This window comes from Anomaloglossus baeobatrachus, chromosome 1, assembly GCF_048569485.1.
Source record: "Anomaloglossus baeobatrachus isolate aAnoBae1 chromosome 1, aAnoBae1.hap1, whole genome shotgun sequence".
In the NCBI taxonomy this organism is placed as follows: domain Eukaryota; kingdom Metazoa; phylum Chordata; class Amphibia; order Anura; family Aromobatidae; genus Anomaloglossus; species Anomaloglossus baeobatrachus.
The window spans coordinates 586,404,410-586,422,971 of NC_134353.1; the positions used below are offsets into that span (position 1 = coordinate 586,404,410).

Consider the following 18,562-nt stretch of genomic DNA (forward strand, 5'->3'; position numbering starts at 1 on the left):
GGCACCCTTAGCCTAATACTTGGTTGCACAACTTTTAGCCAAAATAACTGCGAACAACCGCTTCCGGTAACTATCAATGAGTTTCTTACAATACTCTGCTGGAATTTTAGACCACTCTTCTTTGGCAAACTGCTCAAGGTCCCCAAGATTTGAAGGGTGCCTTCTCCAAACTGCCATTTTGAGATCTCTACACAGGTGTTCTATGGGATTCAGGTCTGGACTCATTGCTGGCCATTTTAGTAGTCTCCAGTGCTTTCTATCAAACCATTTTCTAGTGCTTTTTGAAGTGTGTTTTGGGTCATTGTCCTGCTGGAAGACTCATGACCTCTGAGGAAGACCCAGCTTTCTCACACTGGGCCCTACATTATGCTGAAAAATTTATTGGTAGTCTTCAGACTTCATAATGCCATGCACACGGTCAAGCAGTCCAGTGCCAGAGGCAGCAAAGCAACCCCAAAACATCAGGGAACCTCCGCCATGTTTGACTGTAGGGACCGTGTTTTTTTCTTTGAATGCCTCTTTTTTTACCTGTAAACTCTATGTTGATGGCTTTTCCCAAAAAGCTCTACTTTTGTCTCATTTGACCAGAGAACATTCTTCCAAAACGTTTTAGGCTTTCTCAGGTAAGTTTTGGAAAACTCCAGCCTGGCCTTTTTATGTCTCGGGGTAAGAAGTGGGGTCTTCCTGGGTATCCTACCATACAGTCCCTTTTCAATCAGACGCCAACGGATAGTACGGGTTGACACTGTTGTACCCTCGGACTGCAGGGCAGCTTGAACTTGTTTGGATGTTAGTCGAGGTTCTTTATCCACCATCCGCACAATCTTGCGTTGAAATCTCTTGTCAATTTTTCTTTTCCTTCCACATCTAGGGAGGTTAGCCACAGTGCCATGGGCTTTAAACTTCTTGATGACACTATGCACCGTAGACACAGGAACTTTCATATCTTTGGAGATGGACTTGTAGCCTTGAGATTGCTCATGCTTCCTCACAATTTGGATTCTCAAGTCCTCAGACAGTTCTTTGGTCTTCTTTCTTTTCTCCATGCTCAATGTGGTACACACAAGGACACAGGACAGAGGTTGAGTCAACTTTAATCCATGTCAACTGGCTGCAAGTGTGATTTAGTTATTGCCAACACCTGTTAGGTGCCACAGGTAAGTTACAGGTGCTGTTAATTACACAAATTAGAGAAGCATCACATGATTTTTCAAACAGTGCCAATACTTTTGTCCACCCCTTTTTTATGTTTGGTGTGGAATTATATCCAATTTGGGTTTATGACAAACTTTTTATTTTTTTTTCATTGAAGACAAATTAAATGAAGATAATAATACCAAATAATTTGTGATTACAATAATTTTCAAGAAGAAACTGAGTATTATCTGACAGAATTGCAGGGGTGCCAATACTTTTGGCCAGCACTGTATATGAGAATAAGGTCTTCAATGAGAAAAGATGTCTTCAGCTTCCTTGACTGCTAAAAAAGAAATTCTCCTGTCACCATTAGCCTTTTTCTATAGAGAAGCAGTTTTCTCATGTGAGGGTGTTTGGAGGTGGCCGATAGGATGATCTGGTCATATGTTCCTCCACCAGCAGCCATTGTATGCATGAAGAGCTGATTAGTGTGTGAGGAAAACTGCAGACACAAGAGAAAATGGCCAACCTATTCACCTGAGAATCTGTTAGTTAGCTAATACCAAAGTTTGACACTCTTTTCTGTCTTTTTCTGAACTCCTCAGCTAATGTTTGTGCACAATAAACATTAAAGTAGAATATTCCAGGGAACAAATAGCCTATAAAATACAAATGGTGCAATATTTGTAATGAAACCCGACTGCAAAATTGAATTTTTAGCCCTAAATGCATGTATTTTAAGTAAAAAAAAATGTCCACAAAAGTTGGCAAAACCCTTTAAGTCTGTTATTCCTTATGTCAATAGTATATGTTTCCTTTCATTTGAAAAATAATATTCGTATATCATAGATAAAAAGGAGAGGTAAAGCTGACTGTTCAGTTTTGGTCAGGGTGAAAATAATACTGTCACATATGATATGCATATTAACAATATACACTAGGATGAAATAGCACACTTAAGTACCCCAGTCTGCACACATGTACCCATCTGAAATTTCATATAACTTTATATTTAAAAATATACCAATCTTCATACAATATTTCTTCACAATATCAACCTGGAGTTGTGGTTTAGCTCCTGTGAGATGTCATCGACCATATCATTCTCAGATGCTTCATGTGCCATGGCTTTGCAAAGCTTGCATGCTACTAGGGCTTTGGCCATTGCCTCTTCTCCGTGCTGCCAGAAGAACAAAGCCATTTTCTGCCTCTTCATCAGAACCGCCCATAACATCAGCTCGTGGAATGGGAAAGGGAAATGGTTTATTTCTGGATCATCCAGGTCAATGTCCACCTCCTCTTCTCGCTTCTTATTAGTCTTTCTTCCTCTTCTCATTGGTATGTCATCCTGTCATACACATCATGATTAGTTGTATGGACTGCAGGTGTATACATAAAAAAAACATTCTACCCATTATTTCATTTTTCATTTATGCCTATTGAATAAAGTCCCCTATTAAGATCTAGGTGAACACAGATGGTTTGGCAATAACTCCCTACCTGCCTATTTTACAGACCTAAAGGCACTCCATGTGCTGTGTCATGGTGCCTCCAAGAGTGACTAGATTATTTTTTTAAGAGCAATGTTTTGGTGGTGGAGGTGGTGGGTAAGAGTGAATACCTCTGTAATACAAAATATTTAGGAGCATGCTACTCTTTAGTTTCCTAAACAACTGTAACTTACATAAATAGACTTAGAGAGATATTTAGGACTCTGGAATATAGTTACAGTATATACTGTAAAATACAAGGTTGTATGATGATTTATATACTAGTATATCATTACCTACACAAATGCAGGGTCCTATTGGTGGGCAGTTTATGTCAACCAAGTCCCTTTTCAGACCAGGACAAGTTTGAGTTTGCCATAAATGTTCTAAAAATTTTAGACAGTCCTGGTAAATTTGGGACTGTTGGCAACTATGAAACATCAAAGTATTCATTTTCGTATTAGAATCCCTCGGCTTTATTTATAATTAGGCAATGAAAGCTTGGTGCTGCTTTTAAAGGGGATGCCAACTACATATTTTGCACTAAAAATGGATTCATGGGGGTATTTAAATAAACAAAGAACATGCACTAACTTACTGGACCAATGCTATCCTGTGCCCTGTGTCCCCCACCAGGCTGCTAATTTCTTCTTCTGTTGAGGGATGTCATGTTACCACTGCTGCAGATCAGTGTCATTCCACTGATCGACTGCAGCCTTCACAATCTCTCTTTAGGCTCTGTGCGCACTGGGAAATGGAATTTTCTTGAGAAAATTCCGCATGTCCCCAAAGATTACCGCACCCGCGGTAAAAAACCGCGGGAAACCGCATCCGAAAACCGCATGTGGTTTGCCGCGGTTTGCTGCGGTTTTACCGCGGTATTGTTCGCGGTATTGCCGCGGTTTTGCCGCGTGCGGGTTGGGATGTGCTTTATTGCATTCAATGCAATAAAGCACATTGAAGGAAAAAAAAAAATACATTTAATTCTGATAGTGGATAGACAGAAGAATAGATAGAGGGATAGATAGATAGACAGACAGAGGGATAGATAGAGGGATAGATAGAGGGATAGATAGAGGGATAGATAGACAGACAGACAGAGGGATAGATAGAGGGATAGATAGAGGGATAGATGACAGATCGCTGCATTTCCCACGGTCGGCAGTGAGTTCACATTACCGGCCGTGGGAAATGACCGGTAATTACCTCTGCTGTCTGCTGCATTCAGCCTGTGTCTGTGACAGTCGCGGCTGGATGTCAGCAGTGCAGGACGCCGGAGCCGGAGCTGTGGACTACGCCGGAGCTTTGTTTGGGGGGGTTAATAAAAGGGTGAACGAGGCTTGTTGGTTTTATTTAAAATAAAGGATTTTTCTGTGTCTGTGTTTTATTCACTTTACTTACGGGTTGATCATGTCAGCTGTCACATAGACGCTGCCATGATCAAGCCTGGAGTTAATGGTGGTGGTCCCCCATCACCATTAACCCCTTGTATTACCTTGCCACCACTGCTACACGGTGGCAAGAAGAGCCGAGGACACGCCAGTATTGTCGCATAATGGATGCGACAGTGCCGGGGCAGCTGCGGCTGATATTCTCGGCTGCGGGAGGGGGAGTGAGGCGGGGGACATTACCCCTGCTCCTCTCCCTCCCCAGCCTGAGAATACCGGGCCGCCGCTGTGTGCTTACCTTGGCTGGAAGGTAAAAATACAGCGGAGCCCACGTTCTTTTTTTTCTATATTTCCGTTTTCTTTCTATGTGTGTTCTATGTGTCTGTGTCTATGTGATCTATGTGTCTGTGATGTCTGTTTGTGTGTGATGTGTTTGTGTTTACTCTCTGCACGGCTTCCTCTTCCTGTAATGACATCACTTCCCTGCAAACCGCAGACAGGCGATGTACATTACCGGAGGTAAACCGCGAAATCCCGCAGGGAATAACGCAGGAAAACGCAGTGAACCGCACAGAATTTGCTGCCTGCGTTACTCCCGGCGGGATTTCATGATTAACATTGAGTCAATGGAGTGAAATCCCGCAGCGATGTGTGGAAAAGAAGTGACATGCACTTGTTTTTGCTGCGGGATTCCCGCAGCAAAACATGCAGCTGTCAAATTCCGCCCAGTGCGCACAGGATTTTTTTTCTCCATAGGATTTGCTGGTGATTCACTGCAGAGATGTTATGAACATTTTCTGCAGCGAAACATGCAGCAAATCCGCGGAAAATCCGCGGCAAAATCCGGTAAGTGCGCACATAGCCTTAGGCTCAGGAGAATATGAATGGTTGGGTCGAATTAAGATCCTATTGGAGGACACAGGCAATAGTGGGGTGGAATAGCAGCGAATTAGAAATATGGGCGCCTTTGTAGTCAAGGAAAAATGTAGTGGACAACCCCTTTAGACATTTTGGGCAGTCAGTAATAATAACAACCATTTCAAAAGGTGATATACAATATATCAAACCACCCTTCGATGTGGAGTGTCAAGAGAAACAATTCTATATTTCTATATTTTTCTAAAAAAAATTTTTTTAATTTTTAAATCACCGTTCTACAAATAAAAGATTCCCGTCTTGTTCTGGTGTTCTTCAAATTTTTGTTACTCTTTGTCCCCATTGACTTTAATTGAGTAAAAAGGTGACAGATTCTACACATAGTGAAACCATATCATTTTTCTACCACACCAACTATCCAAGAATGTCATTAGCAAAGTGAAAAAATAAAATATTGGTTTCATGCAAGGAGTTGTAAGAAAGTAAAATCTTACCTCCATCCCTAGAAGCTTCAGGGCTTTTGGCTGTGGAAATGGCACATGATGTGTATGAATATAATGTATATATAATACAATTACAGTAGAATACATCTATTGAATATATATTTTTTCTATTTATTAAAAGCATAAGGTCATTGATAATTTGAGTTACTTGATAATTTAACCAATATGCAGAGTAAATGTCTATGCTCATGAGAAAAAGTAGGAAAAGGTAAGAAAGTTCCTAACAGGAGGGAGAGCAGGCGGATCTGTGCGTCAGGAGTCCAATAAAAGATTTAATGTGCTCATAAAACATCTAAAACAAGGTAATCATAATGTGCTAATGTGGTTTGGGATTTGGGGGAGATTGATTTATTGCTGTAAAAGGAGATGGAAACAAGTGACTTATGCTGTCTTCAGTTTTCCAAACTCACTTGTTTCCCAAGGGTAAAATTGTTTTTAACAACTGGAAATATGATATTAATTTCACACAGAGATATGCTGCTTTCACAATATATTTTGCTGTCTGTTTGTCTGTTACACTTCATGCAGGTTTATAAGTGCGTATTATCCTAAAATGCGGAGATGCAATGGATGGCTGTAGCAGTGCCTAACGCATCTGAATGGTTAAAGGTTCATACGTCCCTGTGATCACGTAGCACCATAATTAAAAGAGGCAGCATTGACAACTTGGAAACAAATCTAAACTAGAGACAGATTTAATATTTTTAATAAATTAAAGGGGTCATATTAAAGACCTCCTCAGATTGAGTGTCCAGATATCAGCAATAAACAGAGTGGAACACTGCAGCTCCGTACATTGTTTAGTGGCCACTCCTGGCTGCTGCACCATATCTACTTTTTAACTGAATGGGAGCAACTATAGTACTCTAATCAATGTATGACACTGTGGACATTCCATTACAAAGATATCTTAGGTATGGTCGCTGGTCCAGTGTGATCTGTATGTGGTAGTCTCATGTCTTTCATGTAATATATCCTCGGCACTCTCATGTCTCCTATAAATGTATATACAACAGTCTCATGCTTCCTATGTGATGTGTATACAACTGTCTTGTATCTTCTATGTGATGTGTATATGACAGTCTCATGTTTCTTATATGATGTGTATTCAGCAGTCTCAGTGTCTCCTATTTGATGTATACAGCAGTCTCGGTGTCTCCTATGTAATGTATATACAGTAGTCTCAGTGTATGCCATGTGATTTATATAAAGCTATAAATATATATATATATATATATATATATATATATATATATACAGTACAGACCAACAGTTTGGACACACCTTCTCATTCAGAGATTTCTTTATTTTCATGAAAATTGTAGATTCACATTGAGGGCATTAAAACTATGAATTAGCATATGTGGAATGAAATACTTAACAAAAAAGTGTGAAACAACTGAAAACATGTCTTATATTCTAGGTTCTTCCAAGTAGCCACCTTTTGCTTTGATTACTGCTTTGCACACTTTTGGCTTTCTCTTGAAGAGCTTCAAGAGGTAGTCACCGGAAATGGTCTTCCAACAGGCTTGAAGGAGTTCCCAGAGATGCTTAGCACTTGTTGGCCCTTTTGCCTTTTGGTCTGTACTATATATATATATATATATATATATATATATATATATATTGTGAGGTAGCACTGTCGGCTGCGCAGCAGAAGACACGGGATCCAGGCATTAAGGTTCACAGCACACGGTTTTAATGTCCAAACAAAAGTCCATAACAAAATACATGTGCCTCTCCAGCAGAAAACTCAGGGAGTTCTGTTCACTCCCTCACACCCGGCACACCTGCCCTTGTTCCTGATTCTATTTAACCCTTCCTTCAGCCTGTAGGGAAACAGCATTAACCCTATATTGGATTTACTTTCTATCATGGAGTGAGCACAACCGGGGCGAGACATACCGGCCGTCATAGATAACCCCGGTCACAGTCTCACATACCCCCCCCCCTCAGTTCAAGCGTGCGGGGTTGAACTCCAGCCATCAAACACGGGCCGCGGGACAAGGCATCGGCGTTGCCCTGCAACCCACCGGCCCGGTGTTCAACCGTAAACCGGAAGTTCTGCAGAGAAAGGAACCACCGGGTAACCCGGGCATTCCGTTCCTTGGCGAACCTCATCCAGACCAGTGGAGAGTGATCCGTCACCAAGCGAAACTGCCGTCCCAGCAGGTAATAGCGTAGGGACTCCAAGGCCCACTTGATCGCCAGGCACTCCTTCTCCACTACGCTCGGGAGGGGTGAGCTTCCTACTCAAGAAGGTGACTGGGTGTTCCTCCCCCTGAACCACCTGAGACAGCACTGCCCCCAGGCCGACCTCCGAGGCGTCAGTCTGTACTATGAACTCCTTCCGGAAATCAGGGTTGACCAGAACGGGCTGTCCGCACAGGACCTCCTTCAGGGCCCGGAAGGAGTCCTCGGCCTGCGGAGTCCAGCGCACCATGACGGACTTCTTGCCTTTGAGAAGGTCCGTCAAGGGGGCTGATAGTCCGGCAAAATCCTTTACAAACCTCCTGTAGTACCCCACGATACCCAGGAAGGCCCTAACCTGCTTCGTGGTCAGGGGTCTAGGCCACTTCTGGATCGCCTCAACCTTGTTAATTTGGGGCTTAATCACTCCTTGGCCTATCACGTAGCCCAAGTAGCGGGCTTCCGTGAGTCCCAATGCACATTTCTTGGGATTGGCTGTCAATCCGGCTGTTCGAAGCGCGTCCACCACCGCTTGTACCTGTTCCAAGTGAGTCTGCCAATCGGAGCTGTAAATAATGATGTCATCCAGGTACGCTGATGCATACGCCTGGTGGGGTTCCAGCACTAAGTCCATCAACCTCTGGAACGTGGCCGGAGCGCCATGTAACCCAAAAGGCAAGACAACATAGTGGAAGAGACCCTCCGGCGTAACAAAAGCGGTTTTCTCCTTGGCGGACTCCGTTAGTGGCACCTGCCAGTACCCCTTGGTCAGGTCGAGCGTGGTAAAATATCGCGCCTGTCCCAGCCTATCAATCAGCTCATCCACCCGGGGCATGGGGTAGAGATCGAACTTGGATATTTCGTTCAATCTCCTAAAGTCATTGCAGAACCTTAAGGAGCCATCGGGTTTTGGTATTAGGACAATCGGACAAGCCCATTCACTCCGGGATTTTTCGATGACCCCCAGGCGTAACATTGTCTTTACTTCCTCCGATATGGCTTGTCGTCGAGCCTCCGGTACCCGGTATGACTTCAGGCGTACCTTCAGGTGGGGCTCGGTGACAATATCGTGTCGTATCAGACTGGTCCTACCGGGCAGCTCGGAGAAGACATCGGGGTTCTGCTGAACCAACCGTCTGGCCTCTCGCCTCTGTTGCTTGGTGAGGGCTTCTCCAATCCTTACTTCCGGTTCGTCCTCTCCGGAGGTCGCTGGAGCCGGATGTGAACGACCCGAAGAGGAAGGAGGTGGGGAAAAAACAGCCATCAGGGTTTCCCGTTCCTGCCAAGGTTTTAATAGGTTGACATGGTATATTTGTTCAGGTTTCCGCCTACCGGGCTGCAATACTTTATAGTTAACCACCCCGACTCTTTCCTTTATCTCGTAGGGGCCTTGCCACTGAGCCAGGAATTTACTCTCCGCCGTGGGGATTAATACCAACACCCGATCCCCGGGTTTAAAGGTCCGCACGGTGGCTTGTCTATTGTAGCGGCCGCTTTGCGTGGCCTGAGCCTCCTGTAAATGCTCCTTCTCAATTGGCATGACCGCGCTTATGCGGTTCTGCATACCTAAAATGTGTTCGATCACACTTTTATGGGGGGTGGGCTCTTGTTCCCATGTTTCCTTTGCCAGGTCCAACAATCCCCGGGGATGTCGCCCGTATAACAATTCAAAAGGCGAAAACCCCGTGGATGCCTGTGGCACCTCTCGTATGGCAAACATCAAATAGGGAAGCATCATATCCCAGTCTTTCCCGTCTTTTGAGATCACCCTTCTTAGCATGGTTTTCAGGGTTTTATTGAAACGCTCGACTAAACCGTCCGTTTGAGGATGATACACAGACGTACGCAACTGCTTGATCTGGAGTAGCCGGCATAGCTCTTTGGTCACTTTAGACATGAATGGGGTCCCCTGATCCGTAAGGATCTCCTTGGGCAACCCCACCCGGCAGAACACAGCAAACAACTCCCGAGCTATAAGCTTTGCTGCAGTATGTCTGAGAGGTATCGCCTCGGGATACCGGGTGGCATAGTCAACGATCACTAGGATGTGTTGGTGCCCTCGAGCGGACTTTACGAGGGGCCCCACCAGATCCATCCCTATCCATTCAAAAGGGACTTCTATAATGGGTAACGGTACCAACGGACTGCGAAAATGGGTCAGGGGTGCGGTAAGCTGACACTCCGGGCAGGTTTCGCAGAACCGTTTTACCTCCCCAAAGACCCCGGGCTAATAGAACCTTTGCAATATTCGCTCCTGCGTTTTCTTGACCCCTAGGTGGCCACTCATCAGGTGTTTATGAGCCAAGTCGAGGACCCGCCGGCGATGCGGCTGGGGCACCACCAACTGTTCTACCCCCACGCCCCGTATTTCATCTACCCGGTAGAGTAAATCCTGCTTAAGAGCGAAATGGGGGTACCTTACCTGGGCACCGGGCAGCTGTGCCACCCCGTCAACTACTGTCACCCGACTCCGGGCATGTATTAACGTAGGGTCCTGGAGTTGGGCTGTCCCAAACGTATCCGGGGACGCCTCCAACTCCGGGATGGGCTCGACCGTCTCAGCCTCTCCTGCCAATACCTCTAGGGGCGACCTATCGGGTTCACACTCTGTCCCTATCATGGTGACCCCTACGGCAGGTGTCCCGGATTCAGGATTGTAGGGCTCAGGTCCCGGACCGACCAATATCTGAGGGGACTTAGGGGGTCCCCTCCATAAAGTCCAAAAATAGGGCAGATCCCTTCCTAGGATCACGTCATAAGGAAGAGTGTTAAGAAGTCCCACCTCATGTTGCACCTGACCGCAAGGTGCTGTGATGGTGACAATCCCCGTGGGATAGTCGCGGCGGTCCCCATGTATGCAAACCACCCCCACGGTGCGTCCTGTGGCCTTTACTTTAGCCCTCAAGGTGGATCGCACAAGGGTCACTAAGCTTCCGGAATCCAACAATCCTGTAACCGGACATCCATTCACCTGTATTTGGCACAAGTGGGGCTCCGTCTCTGGGGAGACCAGGTCAGCGGTACACACCACCTGAGCATACATTGAACCCCGCCGGGTAACCCCACAATCCATGGGCTCCGTGGTGAGTGGACACTGGGCTTCCATATGTCCCACCCGCTGGCACCGCCAACATCTAATGGGGACGGAAACCCCCTTGACGGGTTGTCGTTTAGGGTACAGAACCTTCCGGACCTCAGGAATGGCGGCCGCGGCCTCAGACGGGACGGTAGGGGACTCCTGCACCGTTGTCAGCGGTGGGTCCTTGGCCCTAGGCTTGGAGGGGCCGGACCGACGGGCGGTACGCAAAGTCTCAGTGTCCCGTATCAAGTCCTGCGTAGCCACATGCCGCTCTACCAGGGACACTAATTGGTCCAGGGTACTCGGGTCACCCTGTCCGACCCACCGTTGAACGGTGACGGGTAAAGTGCGCACAAAACGATCCACTACTACCCTTTCCACCATTTGCGCCGGGCTCAGAGTGTCAGGCTGCAACCACTTTTTTACAAGATGCAACAAGTCATAGGCCTGGGAGCGTACGGGTTTGGCTTCCTCAAAGAACCACTGATTTACCCGCTGAGCCCGTACATAGGTATTCACCCCCAACCGAGCCAGTATTTCGGCTTTCAGGGTCACATAGTCAATGGCGTCCTCGGTACAGAGGTCCAGGTACGCTTTTTGGGGTTCCCCCGTCAGATAGGGCGACAATACCTCAGCCCACTGCGGGGTCGGCAGCTTTTCCCGCTCGGCCACCCGCTCAAACACCGCCAGGAACGCTTCCACATCATCACCCGGGGTCATCTTTTGCAACGCTTGTCTCACCGCTTTCCGGACGCTGCCGTCGTCACCCGGTCCCGGGGTTGTTGCTGCCGGTCCGGCACGGATCGACTTGGCCAGGAGAACCATCTGTTCTTGGTGCCTTTTTTCCTGCAATTGCAAGGCTTGCTGCTGACGTGCATTGGCCTGATCCATCTGTTCTTGGTGCCTTTTGTCCTGCATTTGCAAGGATTGCTGCTGACGTGCATTGGCCTGATCCATCTGTTCTTGGAGTTTTTTTTCCTGCACTTGCAAGGATTGCTGCTGACGTTCCAACGCCCGGAGCAGGTGTGCATTGGACTGTTGCTGCTGTGCATTAGCCTGTTGTTGCTGTGCATTAGCCTCTTGTAGCTGTGCATTAGTCTGTTGCTGCAGCCTTAGTATGTCTTCCATGGCGTCGCTGGGTTTGGGCTGTAGTATAGCCGCTCGAATCCAGGACATGTGCTACCGGGTCACCAGGGATGGATGCTACACCTCACCGGCTGTCATGCCCGCATTCTCCACCATATGTGAGGTAGCACGGTCGGCTGCGCAGCAGAAGACACGGGATCCAGGCATTAAGGTTCACAGCACACGGTTTTAATGTCCAAACAAAAGTCCATAACAAAATACATGTGCCTCTCCAGCAGAAAACTCAGGGAGTTCTGTTCACTCCCTCACACCCGGCACACCTGCCCTTGTTGCTGATTCTATTTAACCCTTCCTTCAGCCTGTAGGGAAACAGCATTAACCCTATAGTGGATTTACTTTCTATCATGGAGTGAGCACAACCGGGGCGAGACATACCGGCCGTCATAGATAACCCCGGTCACAGTCTCACAATATATATATATATATACATATATATATATATATATATATATATATATATATATATATTTATATATATATATATATATGTATATGTATCTGATGTATATACAGCAGAGTCTCATTATAAATCTATGTTATGTATATGTCAGATTCAATCTATCCTATGTGATGTATGTATTGCAGAGTCTCAGTGTATCCTATGTGATGTATATAGAATAGTTTCAGTATCTCCTATCTGATGTATACATCCTATGTGATGTATATACAGCAGACTCAGTGTACTCAATGTGATGTATATACAGCAAAGTCTAGTTGTATCCTATGTAACTTATATAGAGCAGTTTTAGTGTATCCTATGTGCTGTACAGTCTATACAGCACTCTAACTATATCCTATGTGGTGGGAAGTATACACATCAGTTTCAGTGTATACTACCAATACCTCAGTATGGATGTGTTAGTTATTTTTTATATCTGCAAGTCTATGGGCAAACGTTGATTGTGGACAACTTGCTTAAAGGGGTTAGCTTAAGTTTGGAAATTATCACAGATAGGAGATAACGTCACTATAACTGAAGGTCTGACCACTGGGACCCCGCTGACCCCAAGAACCTGGGGCATGTGGCTGGAGCAGTGATCGATCATGTCCCATATCCCATGTATGCGGAATAACCATGAGACAACTCCTTTAAAGGAGATTTTTTCTATTTTCTATTTAAACAGTAAAAGAAAAGAAGACAGCATAAAACCAGTACAAGATTTGTTGCCCTCTTTTCTTTTACTTTTATAATAAAAAATATAAAAGCAACATCAATGACATTTTATTACTTGTCTACATTTTCTATTTTGATGGTCAGAAACATGGGACCTGCTTGACAATTTTGAAAGACTCTCTGAATGGGATGCTGCATGAGGCCCCCTTCACACATCCATGTCTCCGGTACTTGTGATGTCTGTTTTCACACGTACTGGAGACACTGACACACGTAGACCCATTAAAATCAATGGGTCAGCGGACACGTGCGTGTTTGCACATGGACCGTGTGTCCGTGTGGAGCATACGTGTGTCTGTGTGCTCCACACTTAGACATGTCAGTTTTTCTCTGGCAACACGGGTGTCACATGGTCCGCACAGATGTGATCCGTGTGACATCAGTGTGACACGTACCGGAGAAAACCACGTTTCTATGAAATAAAATTAATTTGTACACTCACTTTCTTCAGCACTGCTGTCTCTACCGCTGCTGTTAATTGCTTCTGACCCCCGCTCATTATGCTCATCGCATATTCACTGCACTGAGGACTGGAAGCAGCAGCAAGCAGGGAGTCAGCAGTGCTGGAGACTGCAAAGCGGAAGACATCAGCACCACGGACAGCAACACCAGGGGCAGGTGAGCATAAAGTTCCTGTTCTCCATTTATTATCATGGATAGCACACGGAGAACACTCATGTGCCAAAATCACGACACACAGAGGGCCATACGTACCTTTTACACGTCTATGCAAAACATGTGTGGTTTTTCACGGACGTGTGAAAGAGACCTAATTAGGATTGTTATGTGAGGATTCTCTTTTTTCTCTCATTAGCGTTCATTAGTGTTTGTGTAGTTAAGGTGTGGCCCAAAACAGCACTTCTTTTTCTAATGTGACCTGGAGACGACAAAAGATTGGACACCCCTGGTTTAGTGCAAAAAAAAAAAGAAGAACTACCAGTCAGATCTTTACTCTCAAAGCCCCTTTTTATCAAGCTTTGTAATTATAGATAAATATTTTATGTATATTTTTTTATTCCACAAAAAATCTTGTGTTATTTTATCATCTGTACTGAGTGATACTTCACTAGAGAAGAAACTGTAGTATAAGTGCCTACCAGGTGTTAAAGAAAAAAAATCCACAAACTAATAGGCTTTAATGCATGAATATACAATATACAGTATTTGACAAATACATCTAGACTACAAACTTACCCTTTTAGGTCCAAATAAATTATGATACAGAGTCCGAAACCTCTTCCTGGTGTAGTTACAGCGGTACGCTCCTCCCATTAGATACTCAATAACGAGTCCTATATCGATCAAGCTTATCCTGTAGTCAGGAGGTAGATTTCCCTGTGAAAAAGGCACACACAAAAATGGAGGAACACATATACAAAAACAACAATGTTTATAAAGAAACAACTACCAAGTATTATAGCAAAAATTTAGGTTAGTGAATTGAAATGTATGGAAAGAAATGTAATATATTAGGCTATGTAATTCACCTTAAAATAGATCCAACCGAAACCTGGATATTCTCGCTTGGAAAGAAGACATAAATGAAATAAGAAGATGCAGTAATGGATGAACATTACAGATGTTTACAACTTTTTACCCCAAGTTACTAGCACATAAATGCTCTCCAACCTGCTAAACGGCTTTCTGTAGACTATTGTGTCTGTGTGACATGGGTACAATGACAGAAAATGTCTTAATAATTATTATGTACATGTCTAATAATAACAATAATAATTGAGCACATTGTATACTCCATAAACGATATGGACAAAAGTATTGGGACACCTCTTTGAGTCATTCATTTAATTGAGCTATATAAAATCCAACCCCTAGCCATGCAGTCTGCCTTTACTAGCATTAGTAAAAGAATGACTTGTTCTAAAGAGATCACTGTATTTCATTGTGGTCTTGTCATAGGAGAAACCAGTAAAATGTTCCCCTTCCTAAATGTTCCACCATCAACTATGAGTAGAATTATTGGAAAGTGGAAGTGTTTGGGAACCAAAGCAACTCTGTCATGACATGGAAGATCATGTATAGCTACAGGATGGGGTTGATAACTGCTGAGGAACATAGTGCATAAAAATCACCAACGCTCTTCTGACTCAATATCTGCAGACTTTCAAATGTCATCTGCCATTAATATCGGCACAAAAACTCTGCACCAGGAGCTTCATGGCATTGTTTTACATGCGAGCAGCTGGAGCCAAGCCTTACATCACCACGCGCAATGTCAAGCATTGGATGTAGTAGCATAAGGCCATGTGCACATGTTGGGTATTTTGGGACTTTTTCAGTATTCGTACACCAAAACCAGCAATGAAATAATCAGAGTAAAGGAATAAACGACACACGGCACCACTTCTCCATTTTTTACCCACTTCCGGTTTTACCAAATACTCAATGTCACAATTCCTCTATGAAGAGCATCTTGTGTTGCAGACGGGGGCCGCTGCTGCTGCAGGGGCTGCCTGTTGGTTGCGGTGAGGTATTGGTAGCACTGCCGCTGCCTGGTGACGGGGTGCCCAGGGCTGATGGAGTGGAGCAGCAAGTTGGGATCCCCTTTACGGGTAGGGGAGGTTTAGTCCCGGGGCCCAGGTATATAGGAGTAATGGTTGTTGGAGGTGGCGTGCCGGGTTGGACCGTGGATCATTGGTGTACTCACAGTTCAAAGAATCACACACAAGTCCAATGGTAAACCAAGTTGCCAGTGACCGGTCGCTTTTGGCGGGTGAATTCGGGTCCCACACCTGGGTGTAGCAAACAGGGGTCCCTTCCTCCTGCACTCAGTGTCTGTGTCTTTTCTGGGACAACTCCGCTTGGAACGGGGAAGTCCACTCCCGGTACTGTGTATGTGTGGGAGCTGTGGCCCGCGAAATCTGATCCTTGGGATTTCTGTGGGTTCTGATGGACACCCTATCCCCCACGTTGGGCTTCCGTTTCACTCTCTGGGCTTCTGTGGAACAAGGCCTGAAACCTTGTCCCCGGCTGGTCAATTAACAAGGGGGCTTGCAACCGTCCTCGTCCTAGGGTCCAGGTACCCCGACTGTGTATGGCCTCCGGACTGGATTCCCGCTGTTGGCACCGGCGGGCTGCAACCCTGCCTTGGTCCACTTAAGGTCTCCGACGACCGGATCTCCGTCGCCTATGGTCCTACTTGCCGTCTGCCACCTAGTCCGGTAGTCCAGGGGCCCCAACTGCACTTCCACACTCCTTCACTGTCAACTGTCAGTACTTGACTGTCCACTAAAACTGTCGTGTTCCCGCCCCTGACACCTCAGGACCCCTAGGTGGGCACTCCCATCCTCCTTGTCACGCCCAACTGGTGTGTCCCTATTATCATGAGGGGGTGGCTAGGCTTTAATGGCTGTGTGTTGTACCCGGGTGTGGGTTTTGTGTTGGAATCAAGGAGGGTGGGCTACTTCTGTGACTACCTGGCTTTGCCAGGGCGTCACACTTGCACATTAGGAAATGCTCTGCTGTGTTTTCCTGGGCTTCTGGCTGGCAGGTTCATTGACAGTCCTGGCTTCCATGCTGGTTTTGAGAGGTGCTGATTGCTCAGGTGTTCCATGTTCTGGGTAATTGCTCTGTTTCTTTAGTGAGCATGCTCTCCCAGAACCTTGCCAGTTGTACATTCTAGTTCTGCTGTTCTGCTTTTGGCCTGAGTTCCTGCCTGTGTTCTAATCTAGTTTTCTTGACCCCGGACTGTTCTTTGACTCCTCTCTACTTACTCCCTGTTCCTGTTGTAACCTTCTGGCTTTTGACCTCGGACTTTTATCTGACCATGTCTCAGTTTACTCCCTGAATCCATTACGTGCCTTACGAATCCATTCTGACCCTCGAATCGTGACCCGACTATGCCTCTGTGTACTCCCTGTGTCCTTACATGTCCTCCTATTACCGGACCCCGGCTTTCCTGACTACCATTTGTACTACCCATAAGTATTACACTTAACATGTGCACATGGCCTTACAAATACTGAGGTAAAAAACTCGCCAAATACTCAACGTGTGTACATGGCCTCAAATAAAACAGCACTGAACTCTGGAGCAATGGAAAAATGTTGCGTGGGCTGATGAATCACGCTTTTTTTATTGGGCAGTCTGATGGATGGGTCTGAGTTTGTTAAATGCTAGGAAACTGCATAGCGCCAACTATAACATTTCATATTGGAGAGATATTGCTAAAGGGGGTGTTTTTCAGTAGTTGGCTTAACCCCATAGATCTATTACAGGGAAACATTAAAGGCCGCTTTACACGCTGCGACATCACTAGCAATGTTGCTATCGATCGCACCCGCCCCTGTCGTTTGTGCGTCATGGGCAAATCACTGCCCGTGGCGAGCAATATCGCTAGGACGCGTCAAACGGACTTACCTTCCTAGCGACATCGCTATGGGCGGCGAACAACCTCTTTTTTAAGGGGGCGGTTCTTGTGGCGTCACAGCGACGTCAATCAGCGGGCCACCAATAGAAGTGGAGGGGCGGAGAGCAGCCACATTCACGTCACTCCCACCTCATTGCCGGAGGATGCAGGAACGCTGTTATTCGTCGTTATTGGGGTGTCACACGTAGCGATGTGTGTTGCCTCAGGAACGACGAACAACCTGCGTCCAAAATGGGCAATAATATTTGGGAAAGGAACAACGTGTCAACAATCAACGATTTTTGCCGGTTTTTGGATCTTTAGCGGTCGCTCGTAGGTGTCACACGCAACGACATCGCTAATGACGCCGGATGTGCGTCACGAATTCTGTGACCCCAACAATATCTCGTTAGCGATGTCGTTGTGTGTAAAGCGGCCTTAAGTCTAAAGCCTGCTTTACACGGTACGACCGATTGTGCGATTTCACAATCGATCGTACCCGCCCCCGTCCTTTTTGCGTCACGGGCAAATCGCTGCCCGTGTCGCACAAAGCTAGTAACCCCCGTCATACATACTTACCTCTCGTGCGACCTCGCTGTGGGCGGCGAACGTCCACTTCCTGGAGTGGGAGGGACGTTCGGCGTCACAGCGACGTCACACGGCCGCCGGCCAATAGAAGCGGAGGGGCGGAGATGAGCAGGATGTAAACATCCCGCCCACCTCCTTCCTTCCACATAGAGACGGCGGCGGCCGCGGGAGGCAGGTGAGCTGATCATCGTTCCCGTGGTGTCACACGGAGCGACGTGTGCTACCACGGAAACGATGGTCAACTAAAGTAACCGATATTATGGAACCTAACGAGCAGTACCCGACTCACGATTTGTGAGCGATACTGCGTCGCTAGGAGGTGTCACACAGGCCGGCATCGCCAGCGATGCCGGATGTGCGTCACAAAAACCGTGACCCCGACGATCTATCGCACGATAGATTGCCTGGTGTAAAGCAGGCTTTAGGCTATGTGCACACTTAGCGTTTTTTCATGCGTTTCCGCAGCTTTTTGAACTGCAGCGTTTTAATGCCAAAATGCATGTGTTTTGACTTTCAAGCGAAGTCTATGGGAAATTGGGATTTCTTGTGCGCACAATGCTGTTAAAAACGCAGCGTTTCAGTTGCAGAAAATTTGGCAAAAACTCAGCCTTTAAAGAAGCAGCAT

General features: G+C 46.0%; 1 protein-coding gene across 2 annotated transcripts in view; it reads right to left on the bottom strand.

The window, feature by feature from the left end:
* The window catches only part of TRPM3 (transient receptor potential cation channel subfamily M member 3), a 714,819-nt gene that overhangs the window by 169,741 nt on the left and 526,516 nt on the right, over nucleotides 1-18,562 (bottom strand). For both annotated transcript variants that reach the window (XM_075317925.1, XM_075317917.1), the window contains exons 13-15: nucleotides 14,178-14,318; nucleotides 5,386-5,415; nucleotides 2,196-2,485 (exon numbers count right to left, since the gene is read on the bottom strand). In XM_075317925.1, coding sequence (XP_075174040.1) covers nucleotides 2,196-2,485; nucleotides 5,386-5,415; nucleotides 14,178-14,318 — 461 coding nt within the window. The remainder of the gene's footprint in view (nucleotides 1-2,195; nucleotides 2,486-5,385; nucleotides 5,416-14,177; nucleotides 14,319-18,562) is intronic.